General features: G+C 30.0%; 4 protein-coding genes across 10 annotated transcripts; 1 reads left to right on the top strand and 3 right to left on the bottom strand.

Moving 5' to 3' along the window:
- Window positions 1–161: 161 nt before the first annotated feature.
- Window positions 162–5967, bottom strand: Afti (aftiphilin). 3 transcript variants are annotated; one of them, XM_029302403.2, is made up of 8 exons: window positions 5797–5965; window positions 5264–5373; window positions 3272–5145; window positions 2898–3110; window positions 2655–2801; window positions 2514–2574; window positions 2150–2281; window positions 162–1900 (listed from the first exon to the last, which is right to left on the bottom strand). In XM_029302403.2, exons 2-8 carry the CDS (start codon window positions 5364–5366, stop codon window positions 1401–1403), a joined length of 3030 nt encoding a protein of 1009 aa, XP_029158236.1. In that variant the 5' UTR covers window positions 5367–5373; window positions 5797–5965; the 3' UTR covers window positions 162–1400. The 3 variants fall into 3 exon arrangements, with proteins under 3 accessions (XP_029158236.1, XP_029158237.1, XP_029158238.1); XM_029302405.2 differs by having other exon boundaries at window positions 1811–1900; window positions 2150–2180; window positions 5797–5967; XM_029302404.2 differs by lacking the exon at window positions 2150–2281 and having other exon boundaries at window positions 5797–5964.
- An 81-nt stretch (window positions 5968–6048) lies between these two features.
- LOC114930587 (uncharacterized) lies at window positions 6049–17066 on the bottom strand. 5 transcript variants are annotated; one of them, XR_014925112.1, is made up of 6 exons: window positions 16385–17066; window positions 9368–9494; window positions 8774–9076; window positions 6681–8575; window positions 6336–6460; window positions 6049–6115 (listed from the first exon to the last, which is right to left on the bottom strand). XR_014925112.1 is itself a non-coding variant. In XM_029302406.2 (5 exons), exons 3-5 carry the CDS (start codon window positions 9035–9037, stop codon window positions 6058–6060), a joined length of 2217 nt encoding a protein of 738 aa, XP_029158239.1. In that variant the 5' UTR covers window positions 9038–9076; window positions 9368–9465; window positions 16385–17066; the 3' UTR covers window positions 6051–6057. The 5 variants fall into 5 exon arrangements, 2 of the variants coding, with proteins under 2 accessions (XP_029158239.1, XP_029158244.1); XR_014925111.1 differs by having other exon boundaries at window positions 9368–9465; XM_029302406.2 differs by lacking the exon at window positions 6336–6460 and having other exon boundaries at window positions 6051–6115; window positions 9368–9465.
- LOC114930593 (SKA complex subunit 1) lies at window positions 9806–11632 on the bottom strand. Its single transcript, XM_029302418.2, has 4 exons — window positions 11147–11632; window positions 10927–11048; window positions 10337–10832; window positions 9806–10191 (listed from the first exon to the last, which is right to left on the bottom strand). Exons 1-4 carry the CDS (start codon window positions 11241–11243, stop codon window positions 10037–10039), a joined length of 870 nt encoding a protein of 289 aa, XP_029158251.2. The 5' UTR covers window positions 11244–11632; the 3' UTR covers window positions 9806–10036.
- A 4603-nt stretch (window positions 17067–21669) lies between the features above and the next one.
- Window positions 21670–24197, top strand: LOC114930589 (facilitated trehalose transporter Tret1-2 homolog). The gene is made up of 2 exons (XM_029302414.2): window positions 21670–21901; window positions 22509–24197. Exons 1-2 carry the CDS (start codon window positions 21692–21694, stop codon window positions 23958–23960), a joined length of 1662 nt encoding a protein of 553 aa, XP_029158247.1. The 5' UTR covers window positions 21670–21691; the 3' UTR covers window positions 23961–24197.
- Window positions 24198–25086: the final 889 nt, after the last annotated feature.

Here is a 25086-nt window from a genome sequence, read left to right as displayed (position 1 = left end):
ACTACGATCGTTCTTTTACATTTAAATTATAATATAATTAATAAAATTAAATATGACATGTATATAGCTCTTTTGCAAAAAAGTTAAATTCAAGGATCGGGAAAGAAATCTAGGACTTTCGCGAGATATGATTTTGTGCGGTTTAAGAAAAATAACAACGATTCAATTGTCAAAGATTGCCTAGGTGTTAATATTATCCACAATATTTTACATAAAATATATATTACAATATTATCATTAATAAATAACGAATCCGGTAATGGTAATATTAGTTTATCGTTTCGTTCTAATAAAATTAATATGCAAATGCTTTTACATTTACACATAATTAAGTACATCACGCGTTTCATAGTAGAAATTCAAAATGTGCAATAAAAGCATCAAGCGAATTTGATATATGCGATATCACTCGACGATTTCATTACAGATATCAATCTTCTCATCAATCTAATTGATAATTGACTTACGATTAATATATAGTTTTTATTTTGAATAGAGTTAAATATGTGTGTAGTTTTCTCTTTTCTATATTATGACTGGAAATATTTACGATTGCTTGAAATTGGTAATAGGTGAATATTATACAAAGTACGCGCGATATCTCAAATGTATATGGTTAATATTCGGGTTTGCTCATCTAAGAGAATAATCTCAGAAGAGTTAGTAGATAAACTTAATATGAGAGATATAACAGATATAATACAATCTCTTTAACTGCTTAATTGCTCGCAATTATCATTGAAAATATATATCCCTCTCAAATCAAATTTTCCCTAACATATAATACATAAAACTTATGTTAAGAACTGTAGACTAGAACATGGCCGAATATATGTATGTGAATTCTTAAATCTATCTAATTTAAGGATGTGTAAAATGTTACTATCTTCAGTGGATTACACAATCATTGAGCTAACAAAACAAACTTACTTATCAAAACGATCAGTGCAACATTAAATTATAATTTGACAACGAAGTAAAGACTCTTTTCAAAAGGATTCCATAACAATAATTCTCAGCCCTATAGAATCACAAAACAATGATGGTTCGGAATGTCAAAGTGCATTGCTCGGTGCCGCAAGCGAGTAGATGAATAATACAGCAGTTTCATATACCTCAGATAGCCACAGTAATTATTATGACATCATTTTGACGTCAAAATACATCATTTTGTCGTCAAAACGACTACTTTTGCTATCTGGGACGCGCCTCATTATCCTTTTCAGACACGGAAGAGCCAAGGTTGGATCAGAGGTTGGTCTGAACACAGGTTTGAAAGGTAGCAGAAGTACGTTTTGATTGTATGGGTTATTTAGAAACGTCCAATTTGCAACAGGTTCTCCGGGATGTTTCCTCTCTCGCGTTTGCCCCTTTCAAACTCGCATTCAGACCGATGTTACTCAGCCGGGCATCTTCCGATTTATCATCGCGCCTAGATCCGACACGATCTGCCTCTGCTCACGATTGAACAACAAAGTTCTTGCGTTTAAAAACGACAGGTCCGGCAACTGATTCAGAATCCTTGCGGTCTCAACTTGTACAGTCATCGGTCGCCCGTATCGATCCATGACCACGTGTTCCGAACCTTGCGTATTCTCTTTTCTACCTACCGATGTCTTTCTATGATAATCATGTACTTTGGAAATATTATTGCTTACCGGAAACGACTTATTGTTGCTTGGCGGAACATTTCTCAAAATTTTATGCGATTGGTTGCCTTTCTGTTTTGCACCGAAATCTTGCTCGGCTTTCTTCTTCCATTCTACTGTACATGGTCCTGGCAATGGTTCTATGATTTTGGACATCTGAGACGACTTTTGCTTTAGCGAACTATGAGTAAAATCGGATAAATTTTGCGATTTTACAAGCTGACTACTTGGTTCTTGTGTTTCCGATGGATCTGTATAATAATAAAAAGTGATTAACTATATAATCAAATATAACACACACAGTATCTGCTATAAAAATTTAAAATCAAGCAAGTAAGCGAAATCTACTGAATATTTCATATATATGCATCATATAAAAAGCATATTTTTTTATTTGAATACAAGAATTATAAATATGCGCACTCACATATATTACATCACATGCACACAACATACACATATACAAAAAGATAAATGCATTATAAAGCTTCAACACTTACAGTAATAAACTGAGTTCGTTGAGCAAGCTGACTGATGATAGGATTCGGAGTGTGTGGAGCAATGGGGTGTTAATAGAGGATCAAACGGACACAACAAATCCAGAGGCAGAAGAGCGGATAACCCACCACCACCTGTATTGTGTTATTTTTCGCAAGATTTAAGAAAAAAATTCAATACACGTCTAAATATTATATCACAACATACTGCATGTAGAATAAATACTTGTTCAAAGGAAAATTTTCTCTTTCCTTATATGTAATTATATCGATTTAGCAAAATATATGAGTGACTTTTTAGCATTTTTTTTCCTTCAATGTAATATCTTAACTACCACACACATACACAATTACAATAAATACTTACTAGCATCTAGGGGATTTACAAGACCAGAACTATTCCAATCAAATTGGGCGGCAGGTACTTCCTAATATAATATTACAATTATTAATAAACATGTAGATTGTACTCACATGTGTATCCTATGAAAATAAAGCCTCAACTTACATCTGAACAAGCCGCACCGTGAATTTTGCTGGTGTTGGATGCAGAAGGCTGCTGAGACTCAGCGGTAGCTTTAATCGGTTCCAATGGAGTAAAACCAAGATTTGCAGCAAACCTTGGTATATTAGGATTCCATCTCGGCCCAAATAGCTGTAATGTCACAACAAATATTATATAAGTAATTTTTTTCGGATAAATGTATAAAATTTTTTCAGTTTTAAATATATGCAATATACGAATACTTACAATATTTCGGGAATCAATACCAAGAGCATTTAAAAGAACGTTGTTACTACTACTATTTGCCCATTGATAGGTGAGAGCATTAGTTTCCTCCACGCTTTTCACATTCTGCCAAACTTTATCTGTTTTATCTATTAAAGATTTTAATTCGACTTCGTGATGTTCAGAAATCATTGGAAACATATTTGTTATTATATCTTCTATTTTATTCGCGGCCTGAAATTGTTTCGAAATATATATAAAAAGTATATTAAATTATATTACTTACGTTTAATGTAAATAAAAATTGTGCAAAAATCTAAGCCAAAGCGACACTTTTTTTTTTCTAATAAAAAAAACTATCAACTATCTTGTATTACAAACATTCCTAAACTCACGTTCTTGTTTTCTATCCGACATATAGATTCTTTCAAACTAATCTGCTGTGTCTCTACTACACCCATTGATATTTCGAAATTGCTGAAGTCTCCGAAATCGTCATTATCCTCAGGTACCTTCATTTCTTTAGAATCCTCATTTAATTTCGATTCTATTGTTGCACTCGAAAAATTAGTAAAATCACCAAAATCATCATCTTCATTATCTGCACTTTCAAAGTCGGAATAATTATCTTGTACTCTGCTGGTTACTGGTTCCATATTTCGTAAATGAAAATCATACAATTGGCCATCGCTAAAATATACTACAGATTTTTCGCTTTCATATGTGGCACATTCGCTTGTAGTACTTGTAAGATTAATTTTATCCTTTATGCAGTCGAGGGATGTATTAACTGATGGCAGTGAAGCTTCTTCAGATGATGAAAATTTTTGTATACAAGACGTATCAGATGAAAATGCATGCAAATCATGAATTTGTACTGTTTCACACTCATTATTAATGGATTCTGGATTGTAATTACTTCTTAACTCCGGTACACCATCAAAACCTTTATGCTCCATAAATTCCGTAAAATCGGAATTATCTGGATTATGTGCGTCATAGTCATCTTCCGGAATGTACTGTTCATTTATTTCTTCGTTACGCGAGCTTTTTTCCTCATAAGCAAAAATTTCCTCAGTTGCCCCATTCATGTCTGTTTTTTGAACAATTTGATTATTTGTTTCTACATCTATATATTTTTCGTTTTCTTTTGATTGTACCATATTTTCTACATCGGTTTCATCGCAGACATTATGAGGATAACTCTCATTGCTTTTCACATTAGATTTTTGAATGTAAATGTCTTCGGTATACATAGATGTACAATCTAAATTTGATTTCTCTCTTAGGGTATCTTCAAAAGTAAAATCAAAATCAAAAGAATCATTTAAGGCTTTACTCGACTTGCTCGTCTCACCATTGGGTATTACATTGTACATCTCTATATATTTTGGTTGAATACTGTATTCGCAGTCTGTCTGGCTAAAAACATTAGTACTGTCTACATTAAGTTCTTGCGAGGTAACAAAATTGGAAATTGTCCTTTCATCATCAATAAAAGTAGATTTATCATTAATATGATTGACACAGACATCATTCTCGCCATATGGCGTGTAAGCGTTTCCTATTTTATCTGTTACATTGCATTCTGCATCTATGGAATTAGGCTTATCATAATCCGTCTGCAAAACTGTCATTGTTACATCTGTCTTCTTATCACAAACAGTATCATTCCATTCACTGGAATCTTTAAACTGTTCGTAATTGTAAAAATCGTCATCCAGTTGCTGTAGAATGTCCGGTGTACTTGTGGGATCCTCCAAATCCAAGCTTGCGGGTTCTATTTCGTCGTTTGTCTCCAAACCATTCAACGATCCTTCCTGTTCACTGACTGTTTTTACACTATCAGCTAAACTACTATTGTTGCTACTAATTACATCGGTATCAACAAAATTTTCTTTAGCTAAAACATTCTGAGTACAAACGTGATCAATGCTATTACTAGTCTCAACGTTATGCGAATCGCCATTTCTAGGTACATCTAATACATTGTGTTCTTTTATACTAATGTTTTCCAAATTGTTTTCCAATACGCTACTATTATCTGTTCTATCTTTCAATCTTATGTGGCTCACGTTGTCGTCCCTCTTCTCGACAATCAATAGGTCATCAATAACACCACATTTCAAGGCTTTGCTTATTTTAGAGCAACTGTCTAATACTGGTGATTCATTAATACCATTTATCCTAGGAGATACATTCTGTGATGTTATTGGTGTTTGTATCGGAGTGATAAGTTTCTGCGGGGACTCTGATGAAACAGATAAGCCTGTAACAATACACCTATATATTAGAGAATAACTGTGTGTGTGTGTGTGTGAAAGAAAACACAGAAGCTAATTGATATTGTGGTAGATATTAATATCCATTAACTTATACATAAATACCATCTATTCCGCCAGCTGTGAAGTCTCCGAACTCATCTTCATCAGACTCTCCAAAGTTGTCTAAGGGCGGAGGTGTGGAGCTGACTAAAGGCGGGAAAGCCATGGTTCTCCTTCATGAAACATTAAAAACGACAAAATCTTACATAACCTTATAGAAACACCATGACGAAATAAAAAAGAACGCGTTAATAAGGACACAGTGAGGGATGGATTTTCAAACGCGTAAAATTACTACGCATAAATTTCGTAATTTGCACAAAATCATTACTTTCAGTCACATCATCTCACGAGCTTTGTTTACAATTACATCGTCCTATTCTCTCCACAAGCATACCCCCGTTACACACACACTATGTCAAAACGCTTTAAGGTTAAGTCGCGCTCAAGCAAACTTCTAAGTCATCGGACGGAGGATCTCTCTCGGGGAGAAGGCCTCGTCGAAGGTTTACGCGACGATAACAAGCGTCTTAATCCGTCACGATCGACTACTCGCGCGAAACATCTCTAATGAACGTTCCTCGTAACTCACGTACCAGGATATCCAGCTCCGCGATCTCGGGAACGCGATTCTACCTCGCCGTCGTCATCTCGTAGACCATCACGACGGGCGCGACGGGCTCGGTGATTATCACAGCCAAGTGTGTCAGGTCCGTCCAACAGATCGTCCGTGCGCGACGATTAGATGACGGCGGTCATAAGATAAGTATGCAACGCACACATCACCTGTTCTGCGACGCACATGCGCATGCGCAAGCGGGTGCGCGCGCGCAGCTGTCATCCGTTTGCGCGCGTATTTACGATTTTGAAAAAATTGCGTATCGCCGTAGAATTCTTTCCCTTACGTGTGTACATCTGTAATCACAATACAAAACATAAATTAATATTTTATTTTAATTTATTATTAATTAATCTCTTCTAATTAATTTTAATCTTTTAAAATTAATAATTAAGAATAAAATAATACATATAATAATAAATAAATAATAAATAGAAAATATTTGTGACATTATACAATATTTTATACCTTTTATATATATATAATGCACGTTTTATATAAATCATAATAACTTACATGCTAAGTTATACATTTCCTTAGTTATTTTATTGTTTTGCTTTATAATATGTTAATATATTATTATTTTATTTATAATCTTGTTTCTCTCTCTCTCTCTCTCTCTCTCTCTCATCTTTTCCTTTCTGTATAAAATATTTTGTAATTTATAATAAAATAGGTAAATTAATAATTTGTTCTGTATTCTTTATGTAATAATATAGTACAATCATATTGCATGAATAGATTACTATATGTACATATTTGTTATTATTATCATAATAACATAATGATGAAAATGCAAGCATAATGACAGCATAATGATTAAAACAAAAACATTTAGATGTGAAGAGTTTTGTATCCTACATAGAATTATGTTGGGTGCGTCTGTGTTTCCTCATGTCTCCTTTCTGTCTGAAGCATCTACCACACACATCGCACGCGTGTGGCTTTTCCCCGGTGTGTATCTTAATGTGATTATTTAAAGCCTCCGTCCTGGTGAAGGCCTTCTCACAGTAATGGCACTTGTACCTACGATCACCGCGGTGTATCAATCTATGCTGATAAAATACGGATCCGGTGAGAAAAGCCTTGTTGCACACGTCGCACTTGAACGGCCTCTCCCTCGTATGTTTCTTCCTGGTATGATCCGCCAAATCCGGCTTTATCGTGAAACGCTGATCACAATACTCGCAAGCGTAAGGCTTTACACCCATATGGAATCTCTTGTGAGTCCACATGTGACTAGACTGAGTGTAACTCTTCCCACATATGTTGCAGACGTAAGGTCGCAGTCCGTTGTGCCGCCTTTTGTGAGCATTCAATGAATTCGCCGTAGGTAATAAACTGCCACAAATATCGCAGGGAAATTTGGAACACTGATCCCGTCCATGATCCTGTATGTCCTTGCTGCTGTCGAACATATTTCCGCAAAGTTCGCATACAAACTTTGCATCGCCGGACTCGGACAATCTGGCTACGTAATCGTGTCTCTTTCGCTTGTGTTTATACAACAGAGATAACTCCTTCATGTCCTTGTTACAGACGTCGCATAGAAAGACGACGAGAACTTTGAATAATCTTTGATGTTCCTTCCAATGTAAGACGGCCTCCGCGAACGATTTGTACATAGTTTCGCAGATATTACACGTATATGATTTCTCGACGACGTGTTTATTCTGATGAGTCTTCAGGTTGTCCACTTCGGTGAAGTGACTATTGCAGAATTCGCAATGATACAATTTCGATATCGATAGCTCCTCGATCAATGTGATCTTATTCTCGTGTAGCTTGCAATGAGCATCGGCATCGTCGCAAGAGATAAATATCTCGCCGCATTGAATGCATTTCCAGACCGTTTGATTGTTTTCGATAACGATGCAATGACTCGCGACATGCTTGTTTAATCTCGACTTCTGCGTAAAGCTCTTCGAGCATTGCGAGCATTTGTAAGGTTTCTCAGGCAGATGAGTAACTATGTGACGCTTCAGGGTATAGCCGTCGGAAAAGCCTTTGTTACACACCTCGCAAATATGTGGCCGATTCTTACCATCCACGCAAACGTGAACACGAAGCGCCTCTTGATTCTCGAATAATTTGCCACACTGCAGACACGAGATGCTAATGTCCTTGGAATGGTATCTCTTGTAGTGATAAAACAGCTTCAATTCTTTACTGAATGTTATTTTGCAGATTTCGCAGTACAACGCTTTCGTGCCTCTGTGAAATTGCGCGTGAAAGTTCAAACGCTCCTCGAAGCTGAACGTCGTATCACATGTAAGACACTTGTACGGCTTCGTTGTGCTCTGCATGCTGGGCTTGCATTTGTGACTGTCTAGAGTTTCCTTGGTATGATAGAGATTCATGCAAGCGCCACATTTCAAGTATTTCTGCCTATTTCCTAGACATTGTAACATAATAGAACGATTTCCGCTTTCCATATCGACGTTTACATTATTAAATATACTTTCTTCGTCGCTGCTTTCTAAAATTATGTCATTTTCGTCAAATTCTACATTTTTCACATGTTGAGACATGTTTTCACATGTGTCCATGTAGCCCTCTATACATAAAGGACAAGACTGTCGGTCCACTAAAATTTGATTTTCGTGATTGGAAGCATTGAAAAATTGTTTTTCCTTTAGCATCGTCGAGAGGATTTCTTCCGCTTTAATGCACTGCGTGTCAAACCCGTCGTAACAATTTATTTTCTCAATACAAGTCAAACAAAGCTGTTTCGGTAATGGATCTGTTTTTTTAATCTGCAATATAAAATATAATATATATTTACAAAAATGTACATAATACATATTCACGAATCATATATAATAAAGTACATATTTTATAAAAATTTTAATAAAATATTTTTATATATATTTCAAAGATAGAAAATTTTATATACATATAAAAATTTTATATATATAAATTTATTATAGATAAATAATATTTTATATATATACCTTAACACTTAGACATGTATTTATTTTATGTGCCAATTTCATTGATTCCCCGAGTTCAGAGTAGATATAAATTGGATTATTAGTTTGACCAGCACACAATCGACAGAAAGCAGCTAAACTATCTTCTCTCTCATTTTGAACCGATAATTCTAATATTTCATTAGAAGAAAGTGGTTCTTCTTGGGACCATACAATAGAACCATCCAAATCATCGATCTCATCTTCATGATCACTTAATGTACTAATTGATTCTGCTTTGAACATATTTATAGCTGCAAATCATTCATAAGTCTTTATAAATACCTGTAATATCAATAATTGTTCATTGTAAGCAATTTTACATATTACATATATGCAAAGCAATCTTAAAATAATTACTAAAAAATTAATCTGGAATCAATGAATAATTTTTATCTACAGCTTATTCACACAATAAATATTTAATCTAATTTTATCATTTTTGTAAGTATTTAATTTGTGATAAAATATATAAAATAAAATTATACACATACTGTTCAAATTTATTTTACACATTGTAGATAGATAAGCAAAAAATACTTCAAATAGCGCAATCAGAAAAATGGAGCAGATTACCTTTTCCTTGAAAAGAACACAAATATTCAAATATTCTTTCATGGCAAACTCAATATTCTTGAAATAGCGAATTTTCGCGTGCTACCACGATTCAGCTTCTTCAATGACAAACAAATTGGCTAGGTAACTATAAACAATTGACCATCTTTTTGTCGTTTCTAGTTTGTTTCCGATATTAATCTCGAAATGTATATAATTCAAGAATAGGTATAAGAAAAAGTTACTTATTTGTTTATTATATAAATGTAAAAATACGTTTATTTATTATTTACATAATTATATCTTAAAATCATCTTTTTTTATGCACACCATGATACATCAATGTAATGTTATAAAAATAGCAAGCATTTAAATCATTTATGTTAATTTATATTTAAATCAATGAGACTTTTATAAAAAATTTTATTTTAACAATATATATATATATATATATATATATATATATATATATTAATGCTATTTAAATTAATTCAAACGTTATTACATCTTTATTATATATTGTATAAATTTCTAAAATCTAAAATCTCATTAATTAAATTAATGAGATTTTAGAAATTTATAAGTGTAGAAGAATTTAATAAAGTGTCTAAATACATGATTGAAAGGCACACTTTAGATATAATTTATACAATATACATATAATAAAGATATAATATACAATAGATTATATTACTTAATTATAATATATCGCAATTCATTTTTTATTCTACATTCGCGTAAACGTTTGCAATGGCGCAATGCAGTTATTAAGTTTAATTTAGTCCTATCAAGTTTTGTTTTTGTTTGCCAATAATAATCTTCAGCTGTGAAAAAGTATAAGTATCCTGAAAATATTAATGTAAATTATATACTTATGTACCTCTACAAAAAATACATACATATTTATTATATTTGCAACATTGTTATAAAAAATATATATATATGTATATATATAAAATACAATAAAAATTGTTGAGATTCAGAACTAACCTTTTTCTTCTTTAATATCAAACTCTTGTTTTTTATATTGTAGATATAGATTAATTTCACCTCTTTTCTGTGCAGCCGCTTTTCCCAATGATAATATTGTATACTTTGTGATTAATGTATTATTCATATCATGGATCAAACTATTAATTGTTTCCAAACTGTGTCTTCCAATCATATATTTAGGCACTTTATTAAATTCTTCTGCACTTATAAATGATATTGTTGGACATACTTCTGGTTCATTAAAAAGTGTTCTTTTACAATCTTTTATTGTTTCTTGTTCAATATCCTTATTGTGCTTATTAAAAGATATTTTTTGCTCTATCAATTTTTGCGTTGAATTTATAGCATTTTCTGGTATAGGAGGAGAAATTTGAGTTTGAAGACTTGTGCATCCTTGTTCAACATTTTGGTAACCCTGTATCAACTCTGGTGGAACATTCTCTTTCTGGTGTGAAATTCTTTTATTCAAAGTTTCAAGCAATGACAATAATTCCTGTATACAACAAATAAAGTTAAGTTACAAAGTTTTAATTTTTTAGTTCTTAATAAAAAAAAAAATTTGAGATAAACAATTTTAAAAAATTTACTTTAGAAAACGTATTTTGCTTTTTTATTCTCTCCAAAATTTTTCTCATGTTCTCAACACCAGATGACATTTCCAATACTTTGTTATGAATTCCTTGAAGTTCATCTTTTATGTTGTGCTTACCTATAAGAAATAAAACATAATTTGCAATCATAAATCATTATATTGTTAAAATTGTATAATATAAAATAAGTAATATAATAAATAATGCAATAATATACTTTTTATCAATACTGTAGCCATATTGAGTTCATGTAATTTCTTGTGTTGTCTATCAACTATTTCTTCTAGATTAATCTTATTATTGTGATTCTCCATATTGTTAGGTTATTTGAATAAATAACACAAAATGATGTACTTTGTACTTAAATAATGGGAACTAATCCAAAGTAGGTTGGAAATATGTCATCACAAAAATATATATAGTATATAAACACAAAACTTTTTTATATATCACAAACATCAAGGTTATATTTATTGTGTGATGTCACATGTATATTATGTTATTGGTCTATCAAATACTTCCAAATTATTAGCATCCAAGAAACAAAACACATTAGTTTGAGGAAATTATTTCCCTGTTGCTGTATTAATAATTTTTTCACATGACACATACACTTTACACAAGCAGTTTCAGATTTAAGGGTCGACAGGTCGGGCGGCCAAACTCCGAATTGATGTTGGAGACCTCGCGCGGTGACAACGCGAAACTCCGATTTCAGTGTTGCCAACGCCGAGAAACCAATTCTCGGGTTTTATGAGTGGTGCATGTCTGTACACGTACATACACCATTGCATTGCTCACGCGGACGCACCGTAGAGAGACAAGGACCGATAATCACGTGTTCTCCTTGTTCCTCTACCGTGCCGGTATACGCGAGATGCCGCCTGAAAATGCTTTCTGGCCTTCCGTAGCAGAAGGCAGTAGCGTAACAAGGCTAATAAGCACCCACTTTATGGAAATTGTATATATGGTTATGCACATATGTGCATAACGTATATATATAACATATATATATATATATATATATATATTATATAAGGGATATGTTGATTATATTCTTGATTTCTTTTTAATTATTGATGCTATTGTATAATTTGCTCCAAATACTTATAACGTGAAAGAACGTTGAGTAATGTATAATCAATGCAAGGATGTTCAGTATATCATCCAGTATATAAATTAGAGTTCAAATATATCAATATCAATTTTTTTATAATATATATATATATATATATATATATATATATATATATATTAGAATATAGAAAAATGATAAAAAAATATATTTCGGCGATTTAAAAATTTTTTAATATATTAAAAATATTTTTACTACATACACTATATATAAGTGTAAAATAATTCAAAAAATAAATTTAATAAAAATCTACATACCAGCTGTGTGCATGTGTGCAATTGATTTATTACTTGAAATTTATTTACGGAATTATTTTGCATTTATATATTTATAGTATGTGTAGTTGTAAAATGATTAAAATATTTTCAATATCAAATTTTTAAGTTTATCGCCTATATAAAAAATATATTTCTATGATTTTCTATATTCCAATATATTATAAAAAAATTGATATTGATATATTTGAACTCAAGTTTTTTTACGTGATTAAATATTCTTGCATTGAGCCATCATACGTTAATCGTAAGTTCTTTCACGTCATAAGTACTTATGTAGCAGAGAGAAAGAAATGAGAGTTATACAATGTAACATCAATAATCTTATATATTATAATCTTATATATTATATATATATAATATTTCATTTATTTATAAAAAACATTTTATAAATAAGTAAAATATTATACAGACAATGTACAAGATGTTCAGTTTGTGCCATAACAAGCTTCAATCAATAATTATTACTCCAATGAGTATAATTCACAATAATTTTTATATAATATAATAAGTATTTGAATATATAAAAATATTTTTAAAAATTTGTTTTAAAAATTAATTGAAAAAGAATATTTAAAATATTTTTTTATATTTAAAATATTCTTTTCCTCAATTAATCTTAAAAAAAATATTTTTAAATATTTAAAAATACTATATATTATATAAAAATAATTGTTGATTATTATATTGGATTATTAATTGAATGAAGCTAGAGCTTTTAATATGGCTTTTAATACTGCTTGACAAGGAGAGAGCATCATTCCATCTTTGTCTCTCTTACATCGCATATGTAGTAGCGTCCATGTAGGTACAAACACTAAAAAATATTAAATTTAATTTTTTTATTGTTTTGAATAATTTTATCATTAATATACTTATTTTCAGAACTATTTCAATTTTTATTTCATACTTATGTTTATATAAATTATAAATTAAAAACATATCAAAAATGTAATACGTACATATTAATAAAATGCAAATACATATAGAAAATTAATTATAAAATATCATCTTAAAATAGTTTTTATTTTTGTTCTTTATTTACATATGCATACATATACAAAAAAATAAAAATAATATGATAGCCTTTTTGCTGACATTATCTCTCAATATTTGCATCCGTGTGCTCACGTATTAGTTTTTGTACCTACATGGACGCTACTACATATGCGATGTAAGAGAGACAAAGATGGAATGATGCTCTCTCCTTGTCAAGCAGTCAGCATGTTACCACAGAAATTTCCCCTGCTCCTTATGAATCTAGTGAGAATCTTATCGTCCAGATATTTCATAAAATAAGTGACATAACTTCGTGAATTTTTTTTTAATATATTCTTTATATAATAAAGCAGTCCTCTAAAAGGCCGGATTTTACATTTTCGCTCTTAAAAATTTATAATAAATAAAATACGGACTCGCGGCTAACCCAACCTTACCCGTTCCTAGCTGTGCATTCCCCCAAGTTTATTAAAAATTTTTATTTTTATCTTTTTTTCATAAAATAGCTCTTTAGAGGACTACAAATGAGCTTACTGATTAAGAATATCCTAAATTTAATAAGATTCATTCAATATTTTCGCTAATATCTGGAAAATAAGAATCCGTAATTCCCGGCCGGCCGATAGGCGTCTCCACCATGTCGCCTGTCGACCCTTAAATTTCTGTTTTCTGTCAGATGAAGCGGTTGAATTATACCTCCCACCAATATGACAGGTTAAATGCGTTCGAAAAGCCTACTCGTAGGATACAATAGCATTCAATTGACCAATAAGGACAAAGAAATTTTCGCTCCTCTTTTCTGATTCGTCAATTCTCTAGTTCATAATAATAACACAGGTTGGTAACCGGACAAAAATTTTCTAGGGTGATTTGGCAAATTTAAAACTATATGAATGTTTTTATAAACATCCTATTCAAATTTAAATATGCAGAACATAGCAATTCAGATATTATATTTTCGTAGTTATATAAGAAAATAATATAAATATGTTATTAAATAAATACCATTTTCTTATATTACTAATAATAAATATTATATTGCAACTATAAGTATATCTAGACATTTTAAAAACTGTTCATAATTGGTTAATCTTATTTTCTTTTTTACTCTACAGAATTGTCTCTAATGAAAAAAAATTCAATAATTTATGATAATTAAATTATCAATCTAAATTATGACATATCAAATTACTCATGATTTAAAAAAAAAAAAAAAAAAGAATCTATAAAAAACAATCAAATAAAAAACTAAGACTAAAAGGGACAGAGACGCATATATAACACATTAAATTCAAAATTATTGATAAAATATATTTATCTATCATTTAAATAAAGTCCCAAATATGCTTGCAAATTTTGAATATGTTTGTCTAATTTTGTTCGTCATTTCAGTAATAAATCGATATTTACTTGGGTCTATAGACCTCTCAAAAGTAAGATAGGGGAACAGTAGGTAAAAGCTATCAGTTATTTATCAGTTATTATATCACGCAAAGTCATTGAGGACGATATACAAATACTATGAATAGCGATATAAAGAAAAAAATACTAATCAAAAAGCATTCTAGAAACATATCATATCACTATATCATATCACACTATCTAAAAGTGGCAAATAAATCAGAGTTACATATATCCACAAGAAAATTACATTAGTAGAAAGATAGCAAAATTTTTTATAGATTCAGATTCCCAATATGAATTTATATGGTAGATAGAATAAGAAATCTCTCTAATTTTCACAAATGTGTTAATTAAAAATTGCAAATGTTTTATAAGAAAAATATAGATATGTTTTCATACTTTCTTGTCTAACTATAGGTTTTATATTGTGTTCAAAGTTCTTTTTATTTTCATATATATACTTAAGCGTTTCTTTTTTGCGGTTGAATATCTGGCAATACCGCAAAGCACGTGGTTTGGACATGTATATCACACTTTCAGTGTCGCGGCTTATTTCCCGCAAAAATCCTAATAAAGCAAAAGAAATAGCTCATACGATAAAATAAAATAAAAAAGAAAAATAATTGATTATTTTATCAATTTTGAACTTTGTTCTATGCAGTTTTCAGTGCTACTAATACAGATGTAAAATTGTAGAGAGATTATAATCGGCTATACATGCAGCATTTGAACTTTAGGGTATGCTGTTCGAATGCAAATTATGATTCTAAATCTGAAAAGTATATGACCCTTATAGAAATTTATCACTAGTAACGCCAATTTATCACTTATTTCGAGTACTTAAATTGCTGTATATCAGTATTTTAAGTACTCGAAATAAGTGATTAATTGGCGTTACTAGTGATAAATTTCTACAAGGGGACTCTAAGAACTCGATGTACTTTTCCTGAAGATTACTCGAAACAGTATGCAAAGTGTTTATTTTTATATTTACGTTTCGTTTTACGAAATAAAGGCAATCTGAACATAGAATGTATAGAATGATAAATCTTCAGTATTTTCAATAATACTTATTTAGTTGCATCTATTCGGCATGCGATAATTTCGCGCCATTAAATGCAATTATCACACATGAGAAGCGTAGAAAAAAATTTCCGTTCCGCGAAAACATCAATTATCCCAGCAAACACCGATATATAATTTTTACATTGCTATAATAAAACGGAATATAACAGGTAATATAACGTGTACGTTACATGTAACATCCATGTTAGTAGTAATTTTCCACTCATAGATGTAACAGTTTAATATAACATATATTACATTGTAGTTATATTGTAATTATATACCAAATAGCACATTGATGTATTAATAAGTCAGTGCTATCTTGGGATATAATGACAATATAACTACAATGTAATATATGTTATATTAAAAATGTTACATCTATGAGTGGAAAATTACAACTAACATATACGTTACATGTAACATGCTTGAGTATATAACATTTATATACTGTGTTTGCTGGGGATCATCCGAATTGATCGTCCCGAAGGTGTAGAAAAATTATTTCGCAAACCGGACAGACCCATTTGCGCGACATCAACAAACAGCCACGTTGATTACATCAAGATATACGTACATACATATCTTCGCGTTTCGACATATTGCATGCGGCTGATAAGAACTGAATTCTTGCCGGGGCGATGATTAACGTTGTGGGCCTCCGGCGAACATACACTTCCATCGTGCGCCATCGTGCACAGTGCACATCATCGTCGTCGTCGGTAACCAGTGTAAGGGTTCAAGACTCGGTCTCATCTGGAAGGCTGTTTCCTGCACGCAGCAACGACGACGACGACGAAGAAGTCTTGTTCTGTGGAGAAAGATCTCGGTGTGTAATCAGTTCCAATTTAATAGTCAAATTAATGTTAAAGTCGAGCGATAACAGTAATCAATTAGCATAAAGAATTCTCGTTCATAAAGGTCAGTTTGTTCTTTTTTTTTTGTATTTTTTTTTTATTTCCCGTTGCCTTATTTTTTTCAAATCCACATATTTATTTTTGCTATAAATGTATGGAAAGTGTATAATATGCAAGTGTGGAAAGGAAACATATCTCATAATTTTTTATGACTCACATTCGTTAGGCATTATCGATATCTTAATTAACGTTAAATTTTATTTTGCAAACTTGAAACGTTGCAAATTTAATCATGATCGATGTGTGTACATATGTGTGTGTATGCGCATGCTTTATCAGATCACTTTCGAGTTTAAAAATAATAGAATAAATATAAAAAATAAAAATAATTGTGGATTTTCGAAAAAAGAAAGAAAGAAAGAAAAGTATATAATATATAAATGACATTGCACGTAAAAAAAGTTTTGTAAGCACTTGTCACAAATAGCCTGTAATAATAATTAAAAGTAATAGAAAATATATAGTCACACCATAAAATTTCACGCATTTTTACAAAAATGTACACATGTCGGAGCGAGGTTAACACATTCCCATCTCGTGTTACTCTTTAAGATTAGCCTTATTACATTATCTATATGCAAACTCATATATTTTTTTATTTTTACACATCTTTCTACTCAGCAACCTTAACGCAAAGTGCTTGCGTTAATGTCTTTTTTATGCATTGTTCGTGAACCTTATCTCATTAAAAACGACATGTCACATTAGAGATATTGAATATATTTATGCTTAAGACTCTAATTTAGACATTTATTTATAGTATTATTTTCTCATATCTTTGGTTCAATTAAATGGGATATATAATAAGGCAGAGAAAATGGAACGATGATGACAGTCGATGGTTAATGTCTCTTGATAATATAATAGTGACCTAATAAAATTCAGAATTTTGTAATTCGACGATTAATAATTACATGAACAATAAGTTTTCAAACTCGTAGCGAGTGTTTTCGATTTGTACGCTATCGCAGTCGTGAAATACGTGAGATAAGGGAAAAATTCGCAAACCACTGGTCTAATTGTTACGTTCGTTTAATTACTCGCGATTTCGCCAGGCCTGATTTTAACATGCGATTCTGCAATTTTTCGCGTAACATAAGCTTCGTTGGTCGTTTCGACAGACGGAAAAAACACAACAAAACGAAAATTATGGATGGGACCTCACACATGTGTTGTTACTTACATAAGAAACCGCGTATCATTACATAAATCATTTTTGCACGATGAGTTTTAACGTTGAAATACGGATGTTGTTCAAACACGGGCGAAAGTGTTTTTTTCGTAATTACTTTTAATAAGCTTTTATAATGATTGCTTGCTAATTAATAATATTTTATCAATAAGATATAATTAAGAACAATATTATTTCATGCAAAAAGAATGCCAGGTTTACGAAATGATAACCAAATAATATAAATTTGCTGCGCATATTAGGTAGAAATTATTTCTGTTGAACGCGTTTTAATTTTTTCTGATTCCTGTTTTTTTTACTGTTGCTTCTATTATATATTTAATTAAATTCTATTATATATTAAATTTATTATTTATTTAATTATATTTAAGTATTCTGTATTTAATTAATTTAGAATAATTTTCTGTCACATTTATATTGTATTTATATGCATATAATTATTAACATAACTAATTTTTGAAAAAAAATATATATATTAATATATATTTCAATTATATTCAAATGTTTATAATTAAAACGCGCATTAATACCGTGATATAGACTTATACATATATTTCCGCATAGCAACACACATTTTAAAAATATTTGTTTAAAAAAATAATAACAGATATACGGATGATTTACTTCTTTTTCATATTATGCATTCTTATGCATTTAATAAGACAAGATAACGAATACATATGACCATATTTTAACGGATTTTAATAGACTTTATAAAAATTTGCATATAACTGTAGGCAAATTAAGTTATAAGTAAAAAATTTCTCCCGGAAATCTAATTTTTTTATCATATTGAGATGTCAATCTCTCGAAATTTATCATTTCAAATTAATATAAAAGAATTTATATATATATATATATATATGCATATATATAAATAAAAATTAAGCAAACAGAATGCTTGATAATCGAAATTTGTATGGATATATATGTGTGGGTGTATGTATGTGTGTGTATGTATGTGTTATATATATATATATATAATAAGTCTCAATTATCATGCATCCTGTTTTGCTTAAACTTTTTGAAGTGATGCAGTGCGTTATCTATTATGACACAACGGTTCAAAAGTCGAAAAATTGGCTACCATAATTTAAAAATAAAAACACAAATTTTTTGTATCACAGAAGCTCGTTAAAATATAATAAATATATATAAAAAAAGTATACATTTCACGTATATAATCCGCGTTTTCTTTTACAATCAATTCATAAAACTTTATTGTATCGGTTAAGTTAGAAATAGTGCCAATAAAGATTGTTAATACTTTATGGATTCATGTTTAATCTCTCATTGACATTTTAAACTTGGCACTCTTTCGACGTTATGTCATATTGCCTATATCCTATTGATATCACTATGATATATCACGCGATAGTATTATGTAATAATGATATATTATTGTTTATATTTAACACGTTGCAATATTAATATCATAATAAATATTTATATTTTCACAAATATATTATAAATATTTATAATTTTATTATAAAATGTTTTTATATATTGAATTTTCCTATATTGAAATGCATCTCAAAGACAAGCTAAAATAATAGGGAAAGATTTTCTTAGTCAACTTTTATAAAAATATTTACCTAGTTTCCACAGATATTAGATAATAAGAATAAATACAAAATCGAAAGAAGCAAATATCCTCATCATTTTCGTATCTTTATGTCTTTATGTCTTATGTGATAAATTTAAAAGCATAGTATTGTGAGGAAATATTGACATAGCACACGTTTATAATGATAATTGGTAAATACGAAAAAACCTATTAATTTAATAAACAATTAAATTTACACATTTGTTGTAAAAAAGTAAACTTTCAGAATTATTTAGTTCTCTTATGTAAGATATGAAAAGAATAAAAAAGTGTATATTTTATATTTTTAAATTATAAAGTTTCAACTTATGTAAAATTTCAATCTATACATAAGAACGATAAAGAATTTGCGATTTTTTTACGCATACCCTTGCGTATTTTATAGTATCCCTATTATTTGTTATATATTTTTAATTCTTATCTAAACAATTTTTTTCTATTAAATATCACACGTGATACAATCGTGTTTAACAATGTTATTTTTAACAATGTATTCCTTTGTATAGGGAAATCTTTTCTCAGTAAGTTATATATCACATATATAATCTTATGTATGCAATAAATGTTACTGTAATTGCATTCCTTTAATTTTTACGTGATTATATACCTGAGAAACGGCAAATAAGTTCGTAATAAATAAATCTATAAAATATAAATCCATATTTGTAATGATCTTTTTGTCTAAATAATACATAATAAAATGTTAACAATGTGCTACATGTACATCCATTTATAAAAATGTACAAAAATGACTTGGTATCATAATTTATATCTATATATATTATCTAGTAATCTAGTGTTTATTAAATCATATAATTTAAACACGTAAAAAACAAGATTGGAATGTTTCAAATGTGTTGTCTAACAATAATCGCAATGATATAAAATCATATATGAATTTCATGAGATAATAACAGTGTGATACACGCGCGTACATCGCGATAATTTTTGATACAAAACTAAGATAGCTACGTATCTCTCAAAGTAGATCACGATATGATTATGTTATAATGTATATATATGACGTACGTGTATTGTATATGTTCTTGAATTAAAAGAATACGAGTATTGATATATTATCTTAAATCTCTCTTATATGTGTATATAGTTACATAAAATATATTTTTTATAAGGAGAAAATATTAAAAATTTATAAAATATATAGAATTTATATATAATATATATTATATACACAATTAATATATATTAAAAATCGCTTACATAAAAGATTCGAAATTGTAGCATTAAATAATTAAACTTTTTTATTTTTGTGAAAGCAATATACGAAAAAAAACTATAAAAATATAAAAAAATTACTGGTATAACAAGAATTCTTTAATATATATTGTCGAAAAATTGTTATTATACCAGTATCTTTTGTCATAATCATGTAGGTTTTCCTGTGCAAGAATTAAAATATTTAAGAGTTTATGTCATTATAAATAAGTGTAAATAAGTAAATTTCAAATTTATCAATGATAATGCTAATTTATAATTGCATACATAAGTTAACATATGCAATCACATAATTTAACTTATTACGTCGTACAAGAATATATGTGATATATGTTGAACGTTAGACGTACAGTATTTAGCATAAGTTAATCAAGACATGGAAATAACGTGCACAAATTAAAAATGCTCCAAGTATAATATTCAACTGAACAAGTACTATACTTAAATTAAAAAATAAACAAAAACTAAAAATTTATTAATTTTTAATAATAAATGCAAAATGGCAAAAATGTTATCAATGATTCACGTTTTAAGTAAATGTATCTTTAAATAAATAAAATGCATTTATGCAATTATTATGCTTACACATTATACATTATCGTTCTCTAATTTTTTGCTTTTAACATAGATAGAAAGCGAAACTTTTCAGGAAATTGAAAAATGTAAAAATAGAACAAGAAATTTTACAGTATTCCAAAAAACTTTTCAGTAAGAAAGCACATATATAGTGTAGATATAATGTTATATAATTGATTATCAAAAAGAGAATTTTTGACATTTTTCTATTCAGTAAACTAATCTTGGATTTATTTGTTGCTAGAAAGTTTGGTACTTTTATGTAGTAAAAAATTAATTTTTAGCTTTGACCAGTAGATGTCAGAAGCAAATATTTTCTCATAGCGTGTTGTATTTCTATATTGTATTTCGTTTTCGATGCCACAGCTGTTTAGACAACAAAAAAACAATAGACATGTGCATGTGTTGATTGACAGATGGGTCATACGATATCACGATATATCAAATGTGAACTGTGCTGCATTTACCTTGACAATTTTTTGTAGTAGAATAAAATTACAAAGCTCTTCTTATTGTAAAATGGCGACGAATTATACATGGGATGTCGAAAATACGGTACCAACATGTGTATGTAATCCTTCATTATGATATATTCCCTTAATGTCATCATCTCTCAATCCGCTTTGTTCAGCTAATAAATATATCTCTGCTGTTCCCAATATGAAATTCCTGAAAATATCATAATAAATCTTTAGAATACAATTCTATATATTTTCATATCATTCATTATTACAGTTTTATCATTATTTGTTATTACCGTTTTAATTCCAAATCATAAATGAAAAGATAAAAATAATCATTGTAAAAATATATATAATAGTTTTGATAATTGATAGTTACAAGTGTAAAAAAAAAAAAAGAAAGTTTTCATATATAAATAAGATAGTTTTGAGCATTTTAAAGTTTTTAAATAAAGAATTGTCGTTTTCAAGTACAAATTACATTATTTATGGAATATCTCTGCATTGTTAATATGGTTTGAAAATGGAAATTTTGCATTCAAAATTTATGAGAAAAACATGTTCTCTAAAACTGTCTTATGTTCAAAATTGTTAAAGAAATTTATGCACATTCTATTGAAAAGTAAAGTTATAGCAGATATATAGCGTATTATATGATTCATTGATTAAGTATAATTAAATGTATTTTAAAAAATTATTAATATTTTTTCCAGACCGACGAAAGCACACCACTTCTACCAGGAAGTGGCCAAGCCAGCATGGCCGAAAAGATTGGTATCTCACAACAAACTTTGGTCTCCACTAATGGCCAAAAAGCTAAGAAATTACCACAGTACATGGCAGGAATAGCAGCAACCCTTGGTGCTGTTGCAGCTGGTATGGTACTGAGCTGGACATCGTCTGCTGGTGAAGAGGGTGTAAATCTGGCGAATAACTATAAGATACCTATTACTGATGAAGAATTCTCCTGGATAGGATCGCTCGCCACTCTTGGAGCAGGTGCAATGTGCATTCCCATTGGTATATTGGCAGATCTAATTGGCAGAAAGACTGCCATGTTACTCATGGTGATCCCTTTCACTGTCGGTTGGCTACTTATCATCTTCTCAAATTCAGTGCTCATGTTCTACTTCGGTAGATTCATCACAGGTCTCAGTAGTGGGGCCTTCTGCGTGGCTGCTCCTCTATACACGTCGGAGATAGCCGAGAGCGAGATCCGTGGTGCGCTTGGCTCTTACTTTCAGTTGATGCTTACTGTAGGTATTCTTCTTTCATACGCTCTCGGGACCGCTCTGAATATGATAACACTGTCAATTATTTCGGGAATTGTACCGCTGGTCTTCTTCGCGGTATTCTTCTTCATGCCAGAGAGTCCAGTATACTACTTGAAGAAAGGCAACGAGGAAGCTGCCAGGAAAAGCTTGGTCAGACTTCGTGGCGCTCAGTATGACTGTGAGTCTGAATTGCAGGCGCAACGCGAAGCACTTGAAGAGGCCAATAGGAGTGGTGCATCGTTCTCTGTCACAATTAAATCACGAGCTGCCAAAAAAGGCTTCGCAATCGCTTACGGCTTGATGCTATTCCAACAAATGAGTGGCGTGAATGCCATCATTTTTTATTCTGGAGATATTTTCAGTAAAGCTGGAAGCACTCTACCACCAGGTGAGGCATCCATCATTGTGGGAGCGGTGCAAGTAATATCGGTCTTCTTAGGTACACTAATCATCGATAAATTAGGCAGAAGAATACTGCTATTAGCTTCAATCGCAGTTATGTTCCTAACGACTCTGATCCTTGGTGTTTACTTTTATTGTATCACTTATACTACCGCCTTTGATGATCTCAAGTGGTTCGCAATCATTCCACTATGCGTTTTTCTTGTAATGTTCTCCATAGGCTTTGGCCCAATTCCATGGCTGATGATGCCAGAGATCTTCGCTCCAGAAGTGAAGGGAATTGCTGGAAGCAGCGCCTGTTTATTCAACTGGCTTGTAGCTTTCATAGTGACCAAGTTTTATACCAATATGACTGCAGCTATAGAATCTTATGGTACTTTCTGGATATTCTCTTTATTCTGCGCCATCGGCGTTATATTTGTTTACTTCTTGGTCCCAGAAACTAAGGGCAAAACATTAGATGAAATTCAAAGAGAATTGAATCGCTGAGTCAGAGTTCCTATTAAAAATATAAATTGTATATATTGAAATATTAATATATATATAAATAAATTATATATGTACATATATATATAAGTTACAATATTTAAACAAAGCATTGTAAATTGATAATATTATATGAAGCTTCTATCGCAGCATGTATTTTCATGACCATATAATATTTTCAATAGTCTAGAGTCTAGATTGCCATTTTATAATCTATAAATGTTATTCAATATCATTTTATTTATATTGGAGTATTATTTTAACCTTTATCTGAATATCATTGAAGAAGATAAATATATATTATCTTTTTTCTTAAATTATATAAAATTATAAAATTCATAGTATTATATCTTGAAATAACACATGTAGTATAAATTTTAACTCTGGAGAGTTTTAATAATATGACTTATATAAATATATTGTTAGTTGATCCGCCGTTAAAAATAACATATCATTGTCCTATTAATGATATTTGACCATTTTATTGTATAATAAGATTTGATTCTTTTATAAAACTCTTGTATAAAGTTTTAATTAATACCACTACTTTTGTTATTATTTAAGAGAATTATAATTACCATTATATACTTGCGATATTTTTTCGTTCACATATAACACTTGTTCTTCAACATTTGAAACAACTGCATTACTTCCGTTGAAATTGTGACGTAGAATCTGACATTACTTTACCCTTTGTCAATAATGTAGGAACCTGTTGTTTTTATCTCTTATCCTACCTTATCTTTCAAAAAGGTTATATTGTTTCGCATTTTCTTTCATAGATGTCGACATTTTTAAATTTAACGTGATTTAACGATTTATTTATTTGTAAAATAGTCAGTGAAACTGTGAAGGTCAGGGAAGTCTTTCAAAGTGTAAATAAATATTCTGATTAGATTATCTATTAGATTTTCGAATTTTATATATATATATATATATATATATATATATATCTAAAGATAGAAAATATCAACATGTGAACGATCTTTATTAGGTAAGAATCTCTTTTCACAACAGAAATTCTAATATACAGATGTCTAATACAATAAAATATTCTTCTCCGCGAAAATGCATATATATATATATATATATATATATCTTATAAAAATTTTCGGGGATAAGAAAAATG

Source organism: Nylanderia fulva, unplaced genomic scaffold, assembly GCF_048542155.1.
Source record: "Nylanderia fulva isolate GAGA-0341 unplaced genomic scaffold, ASM4854215v1 Scaffold30, whole genome shotgun sequence".
NCBI lineage: Eukaryota > Metazoa > Arthropoda > Insecta > Hymenoptera > Formicidae > Nylanderia > Nylanderia fulva.
Note: the sequence above shows the minus strand (reverse complement) of the source record. Positions and strands in the feature narration are given on the sequence as shown.

Excerpts from the sequence above, each read along its gene's own strand:
- Afti (XM_029302403.2), bottom strand. The coding sequence starts at position 5,366 with ATGGCTTTCCCGCCTTTAGTCAGCTCCACACCTCCGCCCTTAGACAAC. Across the intron at positions 5,146-5,263 it reads CACAGCTGGCGGAATAGATG|GCTTATCTGTTTCATCAGAG; the intron begins GTATTTATGTAT and ends GTATTGTTACAG. Across the intron at positions 2,282-2,513 it reads TGTAAATCCCCTAGATGCTA|GTGGTGGTGGGTTATCCGCT; the intron begins GTAAGTATTTAT and ends AACACAATACAG.
- LOC114930587 (XM_029302406.2), bottom strand. The coding sequence starts at position 9,037 with ATGTTCAAAGCAGAATCAATTAGTACATTAAGTGATCATGAAGATGAG. Across the intron at positions 8,576-8,773 it reads ATACATGTCTAAGTGTTAAG|ATTAAAAAAACAGATCCATT; the intron begins GTATATATATAA and ends TTTATATTGCAG. Across the intron at positions 6,116-6,680 it reads CGCACCCAACATAATTCTAT|ATGTACACACGTAAGGGAAA; the intron begins GTAGGATACAAA and ends TTGTGATTACAG.
- LOC114930593 (XM_029302418.2), bottom strand. The coding sequence starts at position 11,243 with ATGGAGAATCACAATAATAAGATTAATCTAGAAGAAATAGTTGATAGA. Across the intron at positions 11,049-11,146 it reads GGCTACAGTATTGATAAAAA|GTAAGCACAACATAAAAGAT; the intron begins GTATATTATTGC and ends TATTTCTTATAG. Across the intron at positions 10,192-10,336 it reads TGATATTAAAGAAGAAAAAG|GATACTTATACTTTTTCACA; the intron begins GTTAGTTCTGAA and ends TAATATTTTCAG.
- LOC114930589 (XM_029302414.2), top strand. The coding sequence starts at position 21,692 with ATGCCACAGCTGTTTAGACAACAAAAAAACAATAGACATGTGCATGTG. Across the intron at positions 21,902-22,508 it reads AAAATACGGTACCAACATGT|ACCGACGAAAGCACACCACT; the intron begins GTATGTAATCCT and ends TATTTTTTCCAG.